The 23,904-nt window shown below is 33.3% G+C and overlaps 3 protein-coding genes across 5 annotated transcripts; all 3 read left to right on the top strand.

Annotated features, from left to right (window-relative positions):
* The first annotated feature begins 225 nt into the window (after positions 1 to 225).
* LOC145738774 (uncharacterized) lies at positions 226 to 1,853 on the top strand. 3 transcript variants are annotated; one of them, XM_081993814.1, is made up of 3 exons: positions 226 to 483; positions 543 to 724; positions 983 to 1,853. In XM_081993814.1, the coding sequence occupies exons 1-3, from the start codon at positions 308 to 310 to the stop codon at positions 1,846 to 1,848; spliced, it is 1,224 nt and encodes a 407-aa protein (XP_081849940.1). In that variant the 5' UTR covers positions 226 to 307; the 3' UTR covers positions 1,849 to 1,853. The 3 variants fall into 3 exon arrangements, with proteins under 3 accessions (XP_081849940.1, XP_081849939.1, XP_081849941.1); XM_081993815.1 differs by having other exon boundaries at positions 227 to 483; positions 1,001 to 1,853; XM_081993813.1 differs by having other exon boundaries at positions 543 to 1,853.
* A 588-nt stretch (positions 1,854 to 2,441) lies between these two features.
* Positions 2,442 to 4,278, top strand: LOC145738775 (uncharacterized). Its single transcript, XM_081993816.1, has 3 exons — positions 2,442 to 2,701; positions 2,764 to 2,983; positions 3,830 to 4,278. The coding sequence occupies exons 1-3, from the start codon at positions 2,565 to 2,567 to the stop codon at positions 4,040 to 4,042; spliced, it is 570 nt and encodes a 189-aa protein (XP_081849942.1). The 5' UTR covers positions 2,442 to 2,564; the 3' UTR covers positions 4,043 to 4,278.
* A 1,503-nt stretch (positions 4,279 to 5,781) lies between these two features.
* LOC145738773 (uncharacterized) lies at positions 5,782 to 23,003 on the top strand. The gene is made up of 13 exons (XM_081993812.1): positions 5,782 to 6,055; positions 17,824 to 17,947; positions 18,086 to 18,232; positions 18,286 to 18,502; positions 18,553 to 19,178; positions 19,227 to 20,537; positions 20,590 to 20,757; positions 21,346 to 21,481; positions 21,538 to 21,735; positions 21,792 to 21,926; positions 21,982 to 22,268; positions 22,320 to 22,517; positions 22,566 to 23,003. Exons 1-13 carry the CDS (start codon positions 5,945 to 5,947, stop codon positions 22,817 to 22,819), a joined length of 3,912 nt encoding a protein of 1,303 aa, XP_081849938.1. The 5' UTR covers positions 5,782 to 5,944; the 3' UTR covers positions 22,820 to 23,003.
* Positions 23,004 to 23,904: the final 901 nt, after the last annotated feature.

Here is a 23,904-nt window from a genome sequence, read left to right on the forward strand (position 1 = left end):
GTCTTTCAAATACGAGATGAATTGCCTTGTACTTACCGTAGTAGACCGGATGGTATATTTGCTTTGTAAATAAAAAAACAACAGTAAGTCAGTTATATGGGTCATGAAGACACATAATCAAATAGACTATACATAACTGTAACATCTATTCTAAACTGATTAGCACTCTCAAGGTGTAATGTTTGTGAAGATGTCCGAAATATAGTCTTCTTTTCTTTATCAATAGCAATTCAGTATACAATCACTCTCCATTGAAACAAGTTTCAACTACTCAAGCTTTGCACTCGCACATGCAAGGTGTAGAAAAATGAACTATGTACTCGTCTTGAGTTTAGTGTGCTGTATTTTAAAGTTTTGCCAGTGCTTTCCTTATGATTCTCCGATTAATTCGAAATATGCGAGAGTTGCGGTGTGGGGTAAAAACCAAACAAACTTAACTTCAGCTGCACGGAGCATCAATAATGGGAATATATGGAATCACAGGTTGGTACACTATTTTAGTCAATTAAGGCAACTTCTAACTAAAAATCTGCTATTTTTAGGTTTGATTCAGGTGGTTCCACAGACAGCAAAAAGCCTTCTGTAGTTTATCAATACCCAGTGTACCAAAGACCTATCTCTAAACCAGATAAGAAAATCGAACATGTTCCCGGCATTGGGGAGGTAATTGTGGCAGAAGCTCAGGACCGGTTTGAAGCCCGTCCACACTTTTCTTCCAAAGGAGGTATTTCTTCAACGTACTTACCTCCAGCTCAATCGAACCCATCGCCTACTTACCTTCCTCCTTCAACAACTTCGGTACCTGTAGCAGCTCGTCCTTCTCAAAGTTTGTACGACTCTCCGTATAATTCCTACAATCCTCCAGTATTCAAACCAGAAGAATCCTACTCACCTAATAACTATCCTCCTCACGACAACAGTGATGATAGCTTCTCTCCTCCAGAAAATTCTAAACAATCTAGTAAAAGTAAACCTTCTGCAGACTCGTATGTTTCCCTAGGACCTCCTGTAGCTCCACACGGTGATTATGATCATCCTGGTCACGATGATAATGACGACCATCAGGATGAGGAGGATCATCCAATGCATGACGACCATGATGATTTTGAACCTCATGATTTCCACAAAGATACTCCACAAGATCCAATGGCAATATATAAAAATCAAGACGGTCCTCCAAAACATCCTCCTAAGAATTTCGAGGATGTTTACTACCCTCCAGATTTCCCAACAGATCAAATACCAAAAGGGCACGCAGGTGATATGCATGGTATGCAAGAAATGCCCCCAGATGACCATGATGCTATGCCACCAGATGACCAAGACCAAGATATGATGCCTCCAGACAACCATGACATGATGCCTCCTGAAGACATGGATGACGAACCAAAATCCATGGGTCCACCAGATCACATGGAACCACCGCCTCATGAGTATGAAGCTGAACATGGGCATGCCTTTCCGCAATATTTATATGACCATCACCATTATAATCAGCATGTCTATGAAGAAATTCCACACACCATGGCGCCGGAGAAGGAAGATAAGCGTGTTAGTAGTACCCACTACAGCTACTACTATTTAGGAAGAAAGCTTTGGTATATTCCACTGTACTTTAGTATATACTTTATATTATATGTTACGGTCCTTATTGTTAAATCTATTGCTAGGCATAAGGTTAAGTTAAAGTATAAGTGGTACGAACACGATCACGATGATGCTAAACACGCCAGGAGTTTGAATTTGGACGACGCTAGAAGGGAACAAGTGGATAACATTCATAGAAACGTTTCTGTAGCTTTAACTAATGCAACTGCAAAGTATGATAGTGTTTTAGCTATGAAATAAAATGGGATAATTTGATGAATTTTTGTTTTTATTTTGAATTACTTTTAAATGAGGTTAATGGATTTAGTACTTTTTGATGGGTTCCCATGCCATATCAAGGAAGTTTCAAGAAAAATTTAATTAGTTCAAAATTGTCTTTTAATATGACTTTTATTGGCCAAAGAATGAGGCACAAGAAATGCCTAAAACTAAGGCTAAAGAGACAAAGATTACGTAATTACTTCCTTTTTGTATTAAGAAACAATATAATAAAAAAAAGTTTAAGTATTTAGGTCATTAAAAAATTTGACAGTATTGGAATAATCAATCTGTATAAGTCTTTGAGGTGAAATTAAGGGAAAAATTCCATTTCGCTTTTAGCTACGGTTCTAAGATTAATTACCTAAATTGCATTAATGAAGAAATTGCAACGTGCACTACGTTAATTAGGTAAAACAGACAGTCCAGTTTCCACTGTACCTATTTGTCTAAGTTCATAATCTAGATGTTCTTGTTTGTTATAAAAATTATGACAATAGGACCCATTTCCGTTAAACTAACATGGACCAGATAATAACAATTATCACTCATTCATCATTGAGTACCAGCGCACTTGGAATAGTGTCATCTTCGATTTTTAACAGTTGACGGGTACGATTGGAAACAATCTAGGATTATCGGACGGTTCTAGATAGGTTCGTGCCTTTTCCATTCAGCTCTACACTAAAATCATTATAATGTGCTGTAAGGTTTTTGTGGTTCTTATGTTGCTAGTTAATTTGGTTTGGAGTGCTACAATGCCTAAGTCTACTACTGATATTTCTATACCTCGGGCTACCACCCAAAAAATGGAACCTGCTTCTGAGAAAACACCGTAAGTCTTTTGTTATATGCATAGAATATTTTTAGTTATCTGATTAATTGCGTAATATACAGGTATGAAAAAGGTCTGGAAGATTACGATGAAGCACAAGAAAAATCACGCCAGGCAAGAGGAATGCCAATGGATGACATGGATGATATAGTATACCATGACGACCATCATGATAAACCAAAAGAGGAAGAAACACCCAAAGCTGCTATTGATGATCCTTGGGAAGGCTATTATGACTTTATTATCAATGAAGGGAGTTTCAAGTTTTGGGCAGCTTTCCAGGTAGGATTTTACGTTTTTCGCAATGTCAAAATGCATTTTAATTAAAGTTTTTAAATTAACTATTATAAGATGGCTGTTATGTGGTTTTTGTATACTAAGATAATTAGCACAAAATCCACTTTATTCAGCAAATATTACACTTGATGTTTGTAAAGCCCAAAATTAATTCGGTCAAATTTTGGTTATTATATACACAAATTTAGTAGAATAAGTATTTCTGTTTGATTCTCAGAGCTTATGACTTCCTAAAAAATGGAATATAGGTAAGAGGTACTTATTTAAGTACGTGATTTTGAAAAACTAATTACAGATATCTAGAAAGACAGAGTTTTGGTTTTGTCACCACTGGGATTTTGTGATATTTAAGTCAAGTTAAGGTTTTAAGTTTGTTCCAAATTATAGCAATTTATTTGATTTACCCAAAGCAATAAATGCTCTTTTTAGACACATAATTCACACACTATATTTAACTTGCCAATCTTACAGTTTTGTAAGATTCCAAAGATATGGTAGATATGTTCTAAAAAATTTGGGGTTTTTAAGGTAACAGTCTCATTTACATTTCAAATTTCATAAAATTTTGATGTTCTGAAACAAATTTATAGAGCTTTTTATGAACATTTTGGTTTTTCAGTTCTTACAGTTGATGTTTGGAAACTTCCCTAAAGCCTTCAAAAGCTTGTATTTTTCAGATTAGCACTGGTTATAGCATTAGATTTTATTTTCAAAATGTTTTATTATTTCTGCTTTTCTTAGTTTTACCATATCTCTTTCCATTAATTTAAAACTTTCTAGTACATTTAATTTAAACAAAATATTGTATTTTATGTAACTTTTTTTCTTCAGCTTGTCACTGCAGCATTGCTAATTTACTCCGCATTCGCTGCTGTGTACTACGCCAAATTTAACGTAATAACTACGGACTACGACTACTACGACGACTTCTACGGTAGAGGTAGAGCAAACACCGAATCCTCGTATTCCAACTTATGGTCTGGACTGTCTTCCCAAACCTTCCAAAGGATAATGGACGCTATCTCCTCGAAAAAGTACACGTAAAATCAACCTAGTGAATGTGATAGAGACACAGAGTTCGGTGATGAAATTGTGAGGTTCCGGGCTTTACGATAATTGGCATTGGAAAGCTAATGCATTGTTGTTTTACATTGACAAAACAAATTTTTTTAAATTCATTTATTAGAACCTTAGCTTTCTGATGCTGTTTTGTTAGCCTCTGTCTGCATTATTTCGAGAATTTCTTCTAGGTGAATTATTAAAATAAATTATTTTGTATAGTGGAGTTTTATTTTCTTGAAAAAAAAAAGAAGGAGCAGTTAACTTCAGTATTTTTTAGTTTTTTCTTTAGTGAACATATTTTTAACTTGTCTTCATGACCATACTGTAAACCGTTTGTAGGAAACCTCCTTTTGCCCTTGTTTTTCGTAAAATAACAATTTTACCAAAAAACCACTATTCATCACTGTATGGTTTTCTGCATTAACCACAGTTAAGGGCATAACATTACATTTGAAATATTTGTCATCATTAAAACCCTTACTTGAATTAATAAACCTACACTTAATAAATATTATCTCATTCTAAATATCTTTTGTTATTCTAATGTTGTTTGGTTACCCTGCATTCACCATTTCAAGATTTCCTTCTTACGTTTCTGCAAGGTTTGACTTTAACCAATGTTAATAAAAGCAGAGAAGAAGCACAAGTCACTATTGGACATGAACCTATCGCATAGTTTAAAAGGGAAGTAAACTTGGAGGTGGGTCATTACCGCAGAAAAAGATAATTGCCTGCTAACATTGTTGTGAAAATTTTGATTCTGTTTGTCTGTTAGTTCAGTAAAAAATTGCAGTTCAATTGTTACGAATTTCAATTTAGATAGGGTCCAACCAGTTGAATTGCTCTGTAAAAGATATTGAAAGTCGAGCGTTACTAGAAGAAGGTACCAAGTTCAATGCCCATCTAGAACAAGTACCCGATGCAGAGTACCAGTACGATATTTCGTAGTTCTTAAGTAAATTAGATCCCAAAGTAAAGTAACCTAATTTGTGATGGGCTATTTCAGCTTTAATTGGTGGTTATTAGTATGGATTTTTTTATGTGTGTTCATTATAATTGCGGTACCGTAAGCTAAATTGGGATAATTTTAATACATTTAAAATAAATTATTGTATTTTTTTTGAAAATGCAGGGTTTTGCCGAGGCTTGTAACAACTTGCGCCATTAAAACAAAACTTTTGGGAATCGTGTTAAGGCCATTTTTTGTCGTGTACGCAAACTGTAACAATGACTTACTTGGAACTATTTTTCATCATTTTATAACGGGCTATACAGTCTTTAAACAGTTACTTACATAATGTTTATGACATTTGCGTGACTCGGTAGAATCCTGCGGTTTGGTACTTTAAACAGTAGCGGTTTCAGGTCCGCCAATTAAAATACTATTAGCAAAAAATTAGGCTCGTGTTAACTGGAACCCATTTGAAACTATAACGTTTTATTAGCAAAAAAGTCGTTTAATTGACTAAGTGAACCATCCAGTTCAGAAAGAACAGAAGAAAGGTTCTAGCTTGGTTCACACTGATTTTGAAAGATTCATTACAGTTATGAAGGGTCATCACCTTTTCCTGCCTATGGTAATTAAGTACTAATAACCATATAAATCTTAATGTTGTCTATGTTGGGTGCACTGATGGTCACTATCAACCCACCTCCAGTTGCTATAGCAAAAGAAGAAGCCGCGAAGACCTTAACAAACATTGACTAACCGTAGATACCGGCATAAAGTAAAACCGCTTTGTAGCGTACGCTTCGCATCAGAAGAGCGCTTGTACTTACGTTATAGTACCTACAGTACCACCAACGAGGAAAATGTAAGACTCGATCGGAATGGTTTTTCGAATTTTTTGTTTTTGCGCGCTTTTGTGATTGTGAGCTTACGAAATGAAGAATATTGCCTACGGATCTCAATTGGAACCTAACAAATACCGGCACCATTCGGCTACACTTAGTTTGTACCAAAATGTACCGAGAGGTTCATTGCGCCCAATTGGAGTAAGTACCATTTGTTTATTTACTTTGCAGATTGAATTTTATTTTATTTTTTTGAAATATTGTACATTGCTGTGATTTCATATTGCATGCAATTAAGTCGAAAATGGTAAAAACGATTTTCTTTAAGACAATTTCTGCATTTCCACATTTTGGGCCTGTTTTAGTTTATATGTCACTAGCATGAAAAAACTAAGTACACCACTGAATGCTACGTCAAAAACTGTACATAAATCCGTTTTTACTTGTTTTGAAATTTGATGTATAACCAAAATACCGGATGTCCCAACTAGCAGTTTTTTATCTAGGAAAAGCGCTGTTTCACAAAAGTTTGGCATTGTTCCTGTACTTCATAAAAACTGGACACACTGTACACTATTTTCTTTTAAATTAAAATTAAAACTGATTATTAAAATTAGTTGAAGAAAAAAACTCAGAACAACTATAGTTCAATTCGTTTCTTTATTTAACCTGATTTATCCTTGGCATGTGATGGTATCAACTTGAGAAAAACAGATTTTCAAACTTTAATCTGAAAATAGTGACTCAAAAGTAACGAATTTTCTTTAAGAATTCTAGTACGTTATTAGCATACTTTACTGTTAATATCCAAGAGACAACAACAGTCAAGTAGACGAGGAAACTCTTAACATTTATACTCAGTGGTCTAGAAAAGTAGTTTTTGGTGATTTCTGGTCATATTTTCTGAAAATTAAGTAAAATTCCTTAGTAAGCATATAATTTAATTCATGAGTTGCTTTTATTTTGCAAGTTTTTAGATAAATGAGCAGAAAAAGTACAATATTAGCTTTAAAGATAACTCAAATTTATATGCATATTTCTATTTAAAGATCTGAACTTTTTCAAGATCTTTCTGTGTCTCAATACGTCTAGACAATCTGAAAAAAGTTTGTTTTTTAACAACAGTGAATAGCATTTGTTGAACTACTGAGACTTAAACGCATTAAGAAGTACTAAAAAGTGATTTTTATACAAACATTCTTCACTTAGTGGATTTTAAGAGCTAACATGAGGCAGGCGTGAATAATTAGTACTTAAGCAGTGCTGACAGCTACACTTGGCCAGCTAGAGAACAAGACTCAATATTAGTATAGGTGGGTACTTGCAATAATTTAAAACCCTTTCAATTGGCTTTATTGCGGGTTGTAATGTATATGGCAAAACCGGAAGTTGAACGTTCTTCACCTGTAAGTACCTTAGGTACTCCAAAACAGCATAAACTTAAAATTTTTTAGTCTGGCGGGCGGAAATAGCACACTCCGAAGGAATATTAACTACAAAGTCAGCGGATTTATAACCTACTTCTAATGCGCCTTTATGCGTTTATTACATTCTAGTTTGATATACAACCAATTTGCTAAAAGTAATCTGATTTACGTTTGAAATGTACCTCCCTTTAAAGATAAAAATAGCAAGATAGATGCTTCAAGTGAGATGAGCAATCAGTTCGACCTTGCAAGGTTCTTACTCCCATCATCTTCTTCTGAGGGAGATTTTTTCTAGCAAACGTCGACCGGTTTATTTCACAGAGATTGTCGGACTTCTACTTATATTTTAATTCAATCTCCAGCAGAATTGATCTGTACAACAATGCACTCAATCAATCCTAGGCGGGTACATCAGTTTTAAGGTGTTCCCATAAAGTTGGCACTTTAGCCCACTAAAAATGGAATAACGGCTTTTATGATTGCGTATAACAATTGCGGTGCAGAAAATTTTATAGCTGTATTTACATCTGTTACACGTAAAAGTGGGTTTTCATGTCATTGATTGTGTTGATCACATTTTCTGCATGTATGCATATCAAGAATTTATTTCACATAAAAGTTGTAAACATTATCTCCGTTATAAGTATGTGAAAATGAAAATTAAATTGACTGTCTTTTAATCAGTTTCAAACAAACTAAGTGCAGTAATTAAAAACATGTGTCTTAAGCATCACTTTTTTTTACTGAAACTGAAGGCATGTCCCTTCTAATGATAATGACCTGCCATTTTACTTTCCCAGGCTTAGAATATAAAAATGTTGAGCTGAAAATTGTCGGCCATTAAACATTATGGCAGTGTTGGTCGTGCCAACAAGATGGATGACCAGAAAACAACCTGTATTATTATCATATGAAAATAGCAATACGATGGGTCGTAACATTAAGTTCTGACCTCTTCGTCACTGAAAACGGCTCAATAGCAAGGCACGCATAAACAAAAGAGCTTAAACCGGTACTGACCTAGATCAACAAAATCTCAATTTCTTCGCCGAGGTACCAACACGTTTCAACAGAGTCATATTTAACTTAGTGCATTACGTTTCCTATAGAATAAATGCACTTTTGACCTTTAGCATCGATGTGACTTATTTGTTAAAGAAACGTTAGAGAACCCACTACACTGCTTAGTAAGGAATGTAAGAAGGTGCTTCACACTGATTATTATTACTTAACAAAATAGAAATACACTAAAATGCAGGTTTTGTAAGGCATTTTTTCTCATTAGAGTATTTATGCCTTTTTACTGAAAACAAAATACATGAAATTGAAAAGTAATAATTTAAGGATTTTTTGAACAGTTCAGGAATACCTGAGACTTGATAACGAACATAGAACTTATATTTTTTGTACCAAAAACCTGGGAAAAGTGAATTTACATTATTTTTCACTAAATTAGAAGTAATATAAGTAATACAAGATTTTTTTATTTAGAGATAATCTAAAAACATAATAAACACTGACTGAACACAACAGCATACAATTTTGGTTTAAATTCTAGCTATACAGAGTGTTTTAGAATTAGTGCCATATGACAACATTACTGTACTTTACTGACCAAAATAAAACAACATTTTTATACAGAGTGAGTTTGTTTGGATGTTTAGTGAGAGCAGATCTTGAAAACTACTAGAGCTACAAAATTGGCAAAATATGTGATAAATGTCTAAGAAACGGTGTTAATTTGAAAAAAATTAAAAATTATATTGGAAACAAAGTGACCTGGCAACACTGCAAAGTCAAAAATATTTTAGAAAGAGAGTTTGGATTTAACCTAAGCTACACACCAAACTTCAACAACAAATAGTCTAGTGCTCTATTTTAATCAGTTTCTATTTATTTGCAATTTTATAAAAAAGAGGACACTTCGAGGTAAATCTAGTCAATTGTAACAAATACCTATATTTCTTTCATTTAAACTATACTGTTGATTCTAAAAATGAACCAAATTCTATAACTTAGACAAATATACAACTCGATTATTATCTGTGGTGTTTTCTATAACATTAAGAAAAAAGAAATAATTATTCTTCTTGTATAAAAAATTATTGATTCAGTTTACATCAATTTGTATTAATTTATTCCTAAAATGGTATATATAAAAAAACTCTTTTTTCACGGTTTAAATCGATACAAAAACATAAAAAACAATTTTTTTAATGGCGGGTTTATACTCTTTTTACTTCTATACGCTCTAGTCCAACCCCATTGCCACATATGTACTACTAATTCAAAAGTTTGGCAACGTTGGTGGATTTCAATAGATCATTTACTGTCAAAATAATAAAATACAATTTTACTAATTAACTAAATTAACATTTATGGAAGAAGTGCATATATGTGTAGAGCTAGCAAAAAGGTTTATAATAAAAAGTTGTAGGAAATTTCATGGTAAAAATATTTTCCTCAGTCAAAATTACAGATAGACGCTTCTTTACTAAAGTAGTGTTTTAAGTTAGTGTTTTAAATACTTTAAAACAAATCAAGAATAAATCAAATAAAAATCACGTTTTTCCTGTTAAAGATTTGTTGTCTATTGACTTATTAGGACATTGTAACACTTTATATAAATGAATTGTCAATGATGCTACGTTTTTTGATAAACTGTTATTTATCGATGAAGCTAGTTTTACGCACGAAGTATTTATAATTGAAAAAACAATCACGATTCTCATCGAACTGGTTGATTATCTGGTGTGGGATCTTATACAAATTCCTGTCAAACTCTAAGAATTGCCATGTTGTCTATGTGTGATTTCTATGTGGCATATGTCGTTCGCAGGCAGTTACAAAATGGTAAATGGTGAGAAAAATAATAAAGAATTGGAATTTTTGAACTGTTCTGATATGCTACTAGTAAATGTGTAGCCAAATGAATAAATTGCCTAAATTAGCTTTTACCAGGCAGATGGCCATTTTACAGCTCTAATCCGAGATCGTTTATAAAGATCAAATATTCATTCTATAAAGATAGAGGTTAAATGGAAATTGCTTTAGAATAGGGTGGTTTAACGTTAAATATGTCAAAAAGATTCTGTTTAAAAATAATTAGTTTAACAACTAAACTAAAAGTATGGGACTTAGGAAGAACTTTCTTCTGTTATACGTAAGGTAAAGTAAAATTGAGTGTGACAGGAAAATTTACCAATTTTACCAGTAAATTCCAATTTGACCAGTAAATTTATGGGTCTAATTGAATTTTGCTTGAAAGACATAATTTTCCTGTCATGCACCCCCTGTACAGTAGCAGTTTTTTACGAACACAACATTTTTGCTCTCTTTCAAATTTTTCGTAACTTTCAACTGCTTTGAAGCAACAAATTTTCAAATCAGTTGAAATTGTGGTTTAAAATTTGAACACTCTGTAACTCAGTTATTTTTGGGAGTTCAAGGTGATTCAACCACTTAAAAGAACCGTATTGAGCTCCTCTTTCTAATGGTGTAAAGTAAAAAACTATATCTTAAAAATTGCGTACAGGGTGACAAAAATACTAAACCACTATAATTTTCTTGCACACCCTGTATACTGGGAGCAAAAAACGGTCCTTCGAACTTACGGTGCTGAGTTAAGGAGTTGATTAGGAACATTTTTGATCTCTTGCATTTTTTTGTTTGAGTTATTTAAGGAAAACTGGTCTGGTGCAATAAATTTACAAATCAGTAAAATTGTGATTTTGATTGTGACAGCCAGGGACAAAATTGCCTGTAAAACCCACTTGGAGAGACCAAATCATATTTTTATGCACATTTTTGAAATCCTCATTAAATTTCCTATGTGGTGACAAAAAAAACACTACAATATCGTGTACAGTTAGGGAAAAAAATGCTGTCAAAGTTTGAATTGCCATAAACACAGTTTGAAAAGACAGTGTAACAACACCCACTTGGAGTAGGAAAATGACAGTTTCAAGTACATTTTTGAAATCCTCATTAAATTTCCTATCCAATAACCTGAAAAAACAGTGCAAAATTTAGTACAGTCAAGGGGAAAAGCGGTGTCAAAATTTGAACTGTCAAAAAAACACGGTATTAGAATTTTTTTTACTCATTGCTAGTTAATTTAATTTACGCAGTTTTTAAAACTTTCTTAATATTAAACGTTAAGAATTCTTTATTATATACCTTCAGCACCTCTTCTTCCTAACATGTTTGGATCGGTATCTAATGAATTAAAAGCCATTAAAGTACCTGCATGAGCTTTTTGTGTTTCTTCTTTCTTCATGTGGTGAATGCTTCCTGTAGTAGGATATCTGTTTATTTTACCATTCAATAAATTAATTAACATACTTATCGAACGTTTTCCGGATAACATGGAACCAAATAAACCTTTCTAATATTAATTTAATAAATTGTTTAAAATACTAACATAGCATTTTAATAATAACAAAAAACTGCCCGTTTTTGGGATAAATATGTGGACATGTCCTTCTGAGAATCGTAAAATTTTGATTTGCAAAAGTTTAATGACCAAAGTACTCCGAAATCAGATTGTTATTTTATTTTATTCTCGAAATTAACGGTACCCGGTCTATACGGCTATATTGTTTCAGTGAAGCGTTTAAAAGGATCGAATTAATGCAATTAAAATATTTTTAAATTGTTTGGCCGTTTGTGCAAATTACTTTAATGGCCCATTTAACTCTCTCTCTCTCTAATTTAAGGAATGTCCGAATAAAAAGACGTTGGAACTTTGATATTCTTACTCCAGCAGAGTTGGTGGGACTCCATGCTGAGTGGCCCTTTGTGTAGAATGATGTTGGGAACTAATGACAATCAAGATTATATGTAAATTATAAACAAATCTTCACATTTCCCGTGCTTATAAATGCAGCAAAAATCCCGCTGCATGAACGCAAATACAATGGAAGTAATACTTCAAGTAGGAACAGGATAAATTAATAATTTGTGTAAATAAATGTTTTTTTCTTACGGTCGAAGTGATGCGCACAAATATGGAACTCAGTTCAGTAACCATATTTTGACTGAATAAAATAAAGTGACTTTTTTATGATGCATCTTTAATTGCACGTGATTTACTGATGAAAAATTTAAACAATGTTTATTTATCAGCAGGAAGTATTTAAGTGCAGGTCCCGTTTTATCTTTCGGACAGGAAACGAAGAATTACATTAATGAGAACCCAAAATGTGTAATTGTTTTCGCGTGAGAAAACCTTGAATACCGTTTTTTCATTACTATTATTGTTAGTGACAATGAAGATTGTGGATGTTCAAAACCAAATCACTTATTAACCCATATTTGTTTTCATCATCTGAGAATTCCTTAGTAGTTATTGCATTCTTCACTTAAATGTAGTTGGACTGCAGAATCAATTAGTAGCTTAGCGGTCACATTGTGACATCATATTTTGAGTAGCCGATGCACATTAAGTGGTTCCCAAAAAGCCAACAATGTTGATGATGTTCTTGTGGGGAATACGGCAAAATGATTAATACGATTGGTATAGTATAACGATCATGACAAATGCGGGGCATTCGGGTTGGCGAATTGTATGAACATGTTTGACAAATCGACCCAGTATTAATGAAAAGCAAATACTTGCAGTCCAGAAGAGTATTTTAAAATTTGTCCAAGCAAAGTATGCCAAGAACGTAGGGTACAATAATTAGTAATTCCCTGTATAATTTAATTGGTGGTGGCCAGATTCGAGTTCAGTGCGAATCAAAACAAGATTAATGACAGCCCAGTAATTAAAAATAACATTGATGGACATTAAATAGACTTCTCTCATTACGATAATAAATACAAAGTCAAAGAATGAATTAGTAACGTAACAGTTCATGAAGCACAAATACAAGAAATGTAACAGTTGTCAGCTTTTAAATGTAGTTAAAACTGTAACACAAATGATCAAATGAAGCTTAACGATATACATTTTCTTGAAAAGGCACACTTTAGTAAACATAAGTCAATTATCAACGATTATTCATTAACGGACAATAATTTCCAGTTATTAAACTAGATATGTATGTTAGTAGAATGCACATCTTTGCGATAGCGTTTAAGTAAGAAGTTTGTGCAGTGTAAATATGTTAAGATGGTGAATCTTTTCAATTAAATCTTCTGTGAGAACTCGTTTTCAAATTTGTGTTTAACAGCGCGTATCTAGCCAATGATTAACAGAAAAAATTCTACTAAAATCAGATAACTACACAGTATCTGACAACTTGGCAACTTGGAATTAGCAATAGTTATCCTATACAGTTTATCAGTTAATATGTAACTTTCTTATTACCTTCTATAACTAAACCATGGTTATCATTTGGTTTGTTTGACAAGTTTCAGACTAGAGTTTTGAACAAATTCAAAAGATGTAGAAATCAACCAAGATTATTGATTAATCAAAATATTAACATAGATTTAGATATATTACTGCACAATCAGTGATATCAGTTATTTTAACGTAACAATTTTTGATTTAAACAACACTTATTCCTACTTACTTATTCCGTGTAATGCCCAGTAATTTCTAATAATTCCACAACTGGAGAGTCTAAAAAACCTTTTCTACTTAAAAAATGTTAAAATATTTCGCGCATTAATGTGATATATTCTGTATCAGTTTCTCAGATATTTACCATTTTTATGTAAAATTTGATGTTTTCAGTAACCAAAACAATTTTAATTTACACTTATCAGGAAATGTTTCTTTCTTAGATTTTGTGTTTTGTCGTGTTAAACAAGATTTCTTTCTTATTTACAAATGTGTGATACAGGGTGGTCAAAAACTGGGCTCAACAAATCAGTTCTAAAAAAAGACAGTTTTTCAAATAGAACACTCATTCTTATAATTTTGCCTGATTCTCTGTTCAAAATAAAGGTAAGTTTGTTTAACATTGAACCACCCTGTATGCCTGACAGAAACACAGTTTGAAAAGACAGTCAGGGACAAAATCGCCTGTAAAACCCTCTTGCAGTGAGAAAATGACTGTTTTAAGCACATTTTTGGAATCCTCATTAAATTTCCTATCCGATAGACTGAATAAACATTAAAAATCAGTTAAAGTCAGCGAAAAAAGTGGTGTTAAAATTTTACCTACCAGAAACACAGTTTTCAAAGACAGTTAGAGACAAAATCGCTTGTAAAATCCACTTGGAGTGAGAAAATGACTGTTTTAAGCACGTTTTTGGAATCCTCATTAAATTTCCTATCCGATAGACTGAAAAAACACTACAAATTCAAGTAAAGTCAGCAAAAAAGTGGTGTTAAAATGTTATCTGCCAGAAACACAATTTGAAAAGACAGTCAGGGACAAAATCGCCTGTAAAATCAAGTTGGAGTGAGAAAATGAATGTTTTAAGCACGTTTTTGGAATCCTCATTAAAGTTCCTATCCAATAAACTGAAAAAAACACTACAAAATCACATAAAATCACCTAGAAAAGTGGTCAAAGTTTAAACTGTCAGAAACACAGTTTGAACCGTCAGGGACAAAATCGCCTCTAAAATCCACTTGAAGTGAGAAAATAACTGTTTTAAGCACGTTTTTGGAATCCTCATTAAAGTTCCTATCCAATAAACTGAAAAAACACTACAAATTCAAGTAAAGTCAGCGAAAAAAGTGGTGTTAAAATTGTATCTGCCAGAAACAGAATTTAAAAAGACAGTCAGTGACAAAATCGCCTGTAAAACGCACTTGGAGTAAGAAAATGACTATTCTAAACACATTTTTGGAATCCTAATTAAATTTCCTATCCAATAAACTAAAAAAACACTACAAAATTTGTTACAGTCAGGGAGAAAAGCGGTGTCTAAGTTTGATCTGCCAGAAACAGTAACTAACGTGACCGTGTTTTTCAGAGTCAAAAAGTGTTTCTGATGCGCCCTGTCACTAAACTTTGTATATACTTTTATATGTCAATGGAAAGCCAATGAAATGAGCTTTCCACTGACGTATAAAATTCGATTGGTTAGTGGTACCGTTTGACCGCTAGAGGACGACTAATTATCTGTGACTTTTTTTAGTGTAATCTTTCTTTCAATCTCCAATAACTCGCTTATTTCAACAATTTTTAGTTTTATACGTTAATGGCTAGCCAATGAAATGAGCTTTCTATTGACGTATAAAAGTTGATTGGTTAGTGATACGGTTTCGCCACTAAAGAGCCTCAAAATTGTTACAAATAAAATTACAAAATTCATAATTTTTCTTGTAATATAATTTATTCGTCCCAATTCTATTAACAGAACTCCAGTAATACAGCCAATTCTCAAGTAATGCCCATTAGTTTCTACAGTTTGTACACCATAATAGCGGTTTACCACTCGAGTTTTTACTGTAAATTTATTAGAAAGCCAAACCTAAGGTACTGAAATATTGCAGAAACCAACGACAAATACCTACTACAACTCTGTTTCATTAAAAAATAAGAACCTTAAAAAATTTTCTATGGTAATTTGATGTGTTCAAGGTTCTACGCACAACCATCTTTATAATGAATATACAGTAGATCTAGATTACAGAGCAAATTTTATAATTACATTTAATTTGTTACATTCCTCCACTATAAATTATAGTAATACACTGAGTGGAGGTATTCAGATAAAACATAATCTTTACTGACGGACTGCTTTTAGTTTAAATGTAGGAGATCACGTAATGGTTTTGTTTATTTTTTTATGATAATTATATAGTGTTTGTACATGAATTTTGTTGCTGTTAATATTCTTTTATCTGAGGCTGTTGAGATGAGCAATTTGAGCTTTTTTCTAGTCTGCTCAATTTAATCAGAATTTTTCTTTTTACTTTATGCCCTAAGGAAAAAGATATTATACAATACTGTAATACAGAAGAAGTATTTTTAAGGTACCTACATGGAAATCGGATAGAATTTAGGTTTTCACAGAGATTTAAAAAGATCTACAGATTTCTACAGCTGGACTGGAGATCTACTAGAATCATATCACCCAGTTGTAGCAAAGATGGATTTGATATTAGTTTGCCAACACCTGACAAATAAGATAATCCTCGACCAAATCAGCAAACTAGCAAATTGCCTACTCTTTGCATGTATTTTGAAGTAATTTTTTTAACCTGTCATATTTACAGAGTGATTTATTATTTCCATGTGTCTTTTAGAGTTAATTGCGTCTCCATGTGTGACAAATTATAGAATCAACAACACCCGCTGGGATACCTTCGTGTTGACAAAGAACACAGGCGACAACTTTGTTCATTCTCTTTAAGTACTGGTTAATTAACTTTTGTTATTTATTACCTTGATGGGAAACCATCTAACTCTTATGTACACTTACGTAAAAGTTTTCTTTAAGTTGTTCTGTGTAGCTTACCTGCTGTGTGTAAAATTAAGCAAACCAAAAGAAAACAGGCAATAAGTGGCATAAAAATTTTCAAAAGATCAACAATTAATTAGTGATGTTTATTACGTTTACTAATTAGCAATTATAATTTTTATATAATCTGGTTGGGTTGATTGAGTATGTCAGATGTGTTTAAGTATATTTAGTGTATGCAAATATAAAAAATTCACGGTTCAATCATTTGAAGTTAATAAAGTCGTTTATAATTGCCAATATAAATACATAAATACAAAAGTAATTGAAAAGCGTGAGAAAACCCGCAATATTTTTAGATTGCAAGGAAAAACGTATAATGATGTGATCCAACGAGAAAACCGTTATGAACAAGACAATATCTTGCAAGTAACAGTAAAGCCTAATATCGATGCAACCTAAACGTAGGAAGTTATCTGATCGTTTGACCATCCAAAGCAATTTTGGACGTAATATCGATTTCACACTCCGATAATTTAATAATTACCTCGTTGTTTCGGAATTATGCAAATATCTGTTTAAATATGGCCAGAAATTGTTGATCGTTATAATCGGATAATCTGGAAGCACAGTAATTTCTGAGAAACATACACTCATTTGTCCGCATTTTTAAGTCTGCATAATTAAACGGTTCATCATTTTATGTTGTATATTAAAGGAATTAAACAGATCAGTGACAGTTGACTTAAAATTATTTCAGATGAAGTTCAAGAAAACGGTAGCTGCATTGCAGATAATCTCCTAATTGAGAGAATATTTTTCATTTTTTCAAGTATTATTTAAATTCATACAGTTATGTTTCCAATTATTCTATTTTTGGTTTTCATTCTCATTAAAAAATATCGCAGAGTAACGATATTCGTGAGTTTACCGTTCTGAACTGGTCTGAATTACATTGCAAACAATAGAGAATTGATCAGCAGAACTTACAACTTGAATAACGGTTCTTAACTCCAGGGTCGTCGGAACGTAATTAAGACCATATTGTTCAGTCGACTTACATCAAATTTTAATCCCATTTACTGTCATATCATGTATCGATTCCATTCATCTTACCTAAAAACCAGCAATTGCTCAAAGTGTCCCATTATTTTACATCGGAAAGTCGATTGCGCGAGTATAAGGCAAGGCGCACCGACATAAATTTAATGCAAATTTACATAATTTCAGATCGACTATACGTTACCAAATTGCACAGGTCGCAGATCGACATCAGCCTCATCCATCACACACACATATAATAGCCTTTGGCAAGAGAGGCATCAGCTCAGAACTCCTATATCTTGTGGAATAGGTATGTAGAAATTTTGATACATTTAAGATGATTAAGTATAATTATTAATTCTTTGAGCTAAGAATTACAATAAAGATAACCACCTTTAAAACCTATACCAGATAAACAAAATGTATATTCGTATATTAAATCTTGCAGGAGTAGACAGAAAACCATCATCTTCCAAAGGCAAAGCATGTTCCATAGCCTTAGCAGTAGCATCTTTCGTAGTTTTAATTATAGTTTTAGGAATAGCGGGCCTAGCCTTATACATGGGGATTTCAAATACTGACTCACCCGCTAGTTGTAAGTTATTTATACTACATCCAAGAAATTTTCTTTTAAAACAAATTTTCCAGCAATTATCTCATTTAGCTGTAGCGCAAAAATACTTAAAGGAGATAGGTTCATAGGAAACCTAGAAGAAAAAGCTCAAAGATATAGGAGACAGATAGAAATGTTATACCAAAGGAGTGCGTTAGGGCCTGCCCTACATTCCACGTCTGTGGATCGATTCGGTAAAGATGGAGTCACCATATATTTTAAACTAACCTTTAACAGGAAAAAACTTGTAGAGTAAGTGACAAGTGAATTTTTGATCCCTAACCAAAGTATAACAATTTCAGAGACCTAACAAACATTGAAAATGCTATTAAAGACATTTTTCTAAGTGACGCATACTCTAAGAAACCTATATTCAAAAATGTAAGGTTTGATCCTAGGAATATTAACGTGAGACAACTACCGCAAAAAAATAACAGTTCATACTTCATGCCAGAAAGTAGTACTAACACAGCCCCAATTAAATCCCCAGTGAAAGCTAATAAAATGGGGGTGGTGGTTAAGTCTCCTAAAAACTCCACTGGCATTAACTTACCAGCAGTTACTACAACGTCACCTAAACCCATCATACATGAACCAGATTTTAATGAAGCAGACTTACCAGTTATACAAGGTTCTTTTACTATAAGCAAAACTGAGGCTGATATTACCGAAAAGAAGCCGGACATAACAGAGACCAAAGCTAAACCTGAGAAATCTACCACTGTATCCCCTCGTAAAACGACTTTTAAGGAAACTTCAGTTACTAGTGCTCCTTACAAAATACCAGGCAATAAAGGTAAAGTTACTAAAGTTGAGTCAACTACCCCAGTTAGCACCACGTTGAAAACTACCGTTTCTACTACCCGTTCAACTAGTGTTACCACTCCAATTACTACTGAAGAAGGAGTCACAGAAAACCAGTTTAAAGGTAAAAGTTGTTTTCATTTAATATAATTAAATAAAAATATTATTACAGGAAGCCCTCAAGTGGTTGACAATGGACCTTGGGTGCCTATACTACCAAATATTCCAGGTTACCCTTCAAACCCTGAAGATAATGTCAACATACCCATATACACCAGTTTTACTAATCCTGGGTTCTCTTTCAACTATCAAGATAGTGAACGTTTGGGTTCCTCTAACCTGAGAGGTCACCCTATACCAGTAAACAAAGTACCATTTACGCAACCTTACCATCCTTCACCAACCACCAGTACTGAGCATACGAAACCTCATTCATCTACCACGACACAACCAACAGTTACTAAAGATGACATAGTGACAGATGACCTTAATAGCTCGATGAAAAATATTTCTTCAATATTCTACGACTTGGCAACTTCTTTAGACACTACCAATATAACACAAGAGCAAGTACTGTATCAGCCAGAAATTTTTACTGAAGACCGTGAACCGTCTGGACAAGGACAAGTAGAAGTAGTTGACGTTGATGTAGAAGAACTTCTATCACACACGACTAAAATCCCTTTGGTGACTTTACTGCCAGTTCGTTCAAATTCTGGAATTGGGCGTCCGTTCCACAGAAATCGTGCAGGAGAAACCAATAACTACTCAGTGGAAAACAGAAGTTTTCCTGGTCATGTAACCAGGCAAAACTTGCAACTCCCGGAAAAACCTAAAAATAAAAGCAAGGTGGTTATGGTACCCAACCCTACCAACGTTAGCACTGCTGATAATTATCGAATAACTAGTATCCTTAACTTTGCTAGAGAAGGTTATAGTCAAGATGAAGCTGCTAGAGATATAATAAGGTTTCCAAAAATGGACGTAGACTTAGACAATCACAATATATTTGCTGGTTACTTTGCTCTTCCTTCTTCAACAAGCAACAACAAATACAAGCAATCCAACGTACTTTCTCCAGAACAAATCAAACAACTGTCAGAGATAAGCAACATACGTAACAATGAAACGTATTTTGGTGAGCAGTCAGTTATATCAACCAAAGCTATCTCATCCAGTTATACAGTTAACCAAAATGGAATCAAACTTTTAACTAAAACTTATAACAAAATGCAAAGTGGTTTGAAAAACACAAGCCAAGGTTTCAATGCGATAGAAAATGAGTGTGATCAGTCAAGTTTTAAATGCGGAGATGACAAGTGCCTACCAGAATCCACAAAGTGCAATCAACTTATAGACTGCGTAGATGGAAGTGATGAAGACAACTGCAATTGCGCAGACTATTTGAAATCGCAGCTTTTGGTTAGCAAAATTTGTGATGGGGTGGTAGACTGCTGGGATTTTTCAGATGAAAACCATTGCAGTAAGTTACACTTATGTCAGGTAGTTATTAAGGTTAATGGTGATTTTTTTAGAGTGGTGCCGACCAGATCAGTACGTTTGCAGTAACTCTAAAGTTTGTATTGATCAAGAGAAAATTTGTGATGGGTTAAAGGATTGTCCTCAAGGGGATGATGAACGTCAGTGTGTTACTATAGCAAGTAACACCAAAACAGCCAGTGAATTTCCTTATTATTCTCAAGGTAAAGCATTAATGATATAAGATCAATTGAAGAAAATGGTTTTATTTGAAAGCAGAGTGTTCTGTTTAGTGCAAAAGACCATGATGATGTGTTTTTGAGTGCAACATCCTCAAAGTGGATTCATGAATTCATGTCTTAATTTAAAAAGATGTCTAAATAAACTTCATGCAAGTAAATGATTTTTCTTTACTGTATTTTTTAATTAAAGTACATAAAATAACTCAGTAAGTAAGAATTAGAGAAAAAATTAAATACTGGGTGGTTTTCAATCTTTATTAGATTTTAAACTAATCCTTTGAGCATGGCAGTCTAAAAAGTATGAAGTGTAATATGGTTCTAAACATAATGATTCCATTTAGGATACTTAAACATCCTAATCAATCACTCGTACCGTTTTGTTAGGTTGTGAAGAAGTGTGGGACCAGATAATTCAGTTTGTCAATTTATGTGAACAAGTGCTAATCTTGGCTGTGATCAACTGATCAAACTTAAATTACTTTATTAAAAATTCGCTTTCAAAATTAAAACTATTAATTGCATTATAATCTAGTAAAAACAGATAAAAATATATTTTTCAAATTTGGGCAGGATACCTTATGGTGCGAAAAAATGGAACCTGGGGCAAACTCTGTGTGGACAATTTTGACAATGTGGTATCAAAGTCGCGTATTTCCTGGGAAATTGACGATTTAGGGAAAGCTCTTTGCAAATCAATGACTTACAAGTATGTAAACATTATTAGAGCTACAATATTTTAATAATAAACTTAAAACAATACAGAAAAATGGAAAGCATTGAAAGTTCAGTGGATAAAAATACAGATCAGCAATACTTTGAAATAGCCTACAATAACGAGAACCAAAGCAAATCGAATCTTTTGTTCAGAAAAAGTGATTGTCCCAGCAAGAAAGCGGTGAAAGTGATTTGCAATACTCTGGAGTGTGGTGCCAGACCCCAGGCCGTAAAACCCATTGCCAGGTACCACAATAAGACGGTATGTCATGAAAAATATATCATTTTAGGAGATTTTATAGGGTGGTTGGTGGAAGTAACGCTGGTCTTGGTTCATGGCCTTGGCAAGTGGCTTTGTATAAGGAAGGAGAGTTTCAATGTGGAGCGACTTTACTTTCTGACAGATGGCTTGTATCTGCTGGTCATTGCTTTTATGGGTAAAAATTACTCAATTCATAAAACTTCAAATACTGGTTAACTGATAATAATTAGATCTCCAAACGAACATTGGGTGGCTCGGTTAGGCGCTTTGAGACGAGGAACTTCGTTACCTTCACCATACGAGCAGCTTAAAACAATTTCTAGAATTATAATCCATCCAGGGTATCTAGATTTTGGTTTTGTAAACGACATTTCCTTGTTGCAAATGGATTCCCCTGTTGTATTCAGTGATTACGTCCGTCCAGTTTGTTTACCCCAGTCCGACCAAGAATTGAAGAATGAGCAGCTTTGCACTGTTATAGGTTGGGGACAGCTGTTTGAAGTTGGAAGAATCTTTCGTAAGGACATTTTTATAATTAAATTGTGTGTGGTTAACAAAGTTGTTACAGCTGACACTCTGCAAGAAGTGCAAATTCCTGTAATTTCAACCGCTGAATGCAGAAAACGTACACTTTTCCTCCCTTTATATAAAATCACAGACGATATGTTTTGTGCAGGATTTGATCGTGGTGGTAGGGATGCTTGTTTAGGGGATAGTGGAGGGCCTTTAATGTGTCCTGAACCTAATGGGAGGTGGACTCTTCAAGGTAACACCTCAAAAATGTAACCTTTCTCTTTTAACCCTCAATACGTAGGAATAACTAGTAATGGTTATGGATGTGCCAGAGCCAATAGACCTGGAGTATACACTAAAGTAGCCAATTACGTTGAGTGGATTAACCATTATCTAAACGGAGATGAAAATATACTGAAAAACATCACTAAAATTATAACAACATGTTCAGGTCATAGATGTCCTTTAGGGGAGTGTTTGCCAGAAAGTAGACTGTGTAATGGATTTATTGAATGCAGTGATGGAAGTGATGAAAAAAATTGCAAGAGGAGTTGAAAGGAATAGCCAAAGCATCCCAAATGTGTGTATATAGTCTAAAAACGCCATCAACCTTAATAAATTAATGGAAATACGGTACAAATCACTGGATGTTTATTGCACAACACTTAAAAGCTGTTAATTTTAAGATTTACCCATAATTTTATAAAGACTTTGCTGACAATAAAGACTTTAGCTTAGATTGTATTGTATATTTGTTGAGACTGTAGCAACTTAACGAATTTTGAATACAATAATTTTCAATTCAAATTGCGTGCCTTGATCATGTGGGATTGTGTGTGTGGAATACCAAATCTTCAAGTTTTATCAACTAGTTGTGTGATACTGGAGAAGGTATGCTTTGTTTTTTTTATATTTGGTAATTAATTTAATCCCAGTTACTATAAAGCTTCATGGTGTTACTAGAAGTTCCAATATAAATTCAAGAAATAGTTCTAGATTTTGCATTGAAGTCGGTTCTCAGTTTGTCAGTTAAACTATTTTAAAAGACCCTCAAACTGTGTAAGTAAATGAGGTATAAACTTTCAAAATTTATGTTTGAAAAATTAATAATCAAAAGGATGTTTTCCAGGAAAGTCACTCAAAGTTGGATGCATTTACTTTTCTCTTTTATAACATTAAATAGAATTACAAAAAGCTGCTAGGGATATTTATAAAATGTTCTCACTCACCAAAAACACCAGAAACATGTACTTTGTAAAAGCAAAAGGAAAAAGCTGATTTTAAGGGCGAATTTATTTTAAACCTTAAGAAGGGTAATTCATTTCGTAATTAATGCTACTACAGTTGGTAAGGAATAAGTTTACAAAAGCATTGTAAAAGTAAAGAAAATGATTAATACGTTGAAGAATACAGAAATCGTTTTTTCCAAGTTACAATGTGTAGCAAACTGAATTAATCTTTGAAATTTATTCAGTCAAGTAGAAATTATTAAATATACATTATTAAATTATACTTTTTACATTAAAGCTTTTTTTGTTTGGTTTGTTTTGCATACATCAAAATCATAAAGATTACTGCTTGTTTATCTTTATTGAAATAGTGTCAATCATCTTCTATTATTATTGCAACGACTTACAGGA

Source organism: Ips typographus, linkage group LG16, assembly GCF_016097725.1.
Source record: "Ips typographus isolate SLU linkage group LG16, UJ_Ityp_2.0, whole genome shotgun sequence".
NCBI classification, from domain to species: Eukaryota; Metazoa; Arthropoda; class Insecta; order Coleoptera; family Curculionidae; genus Ips; species Ips typographus.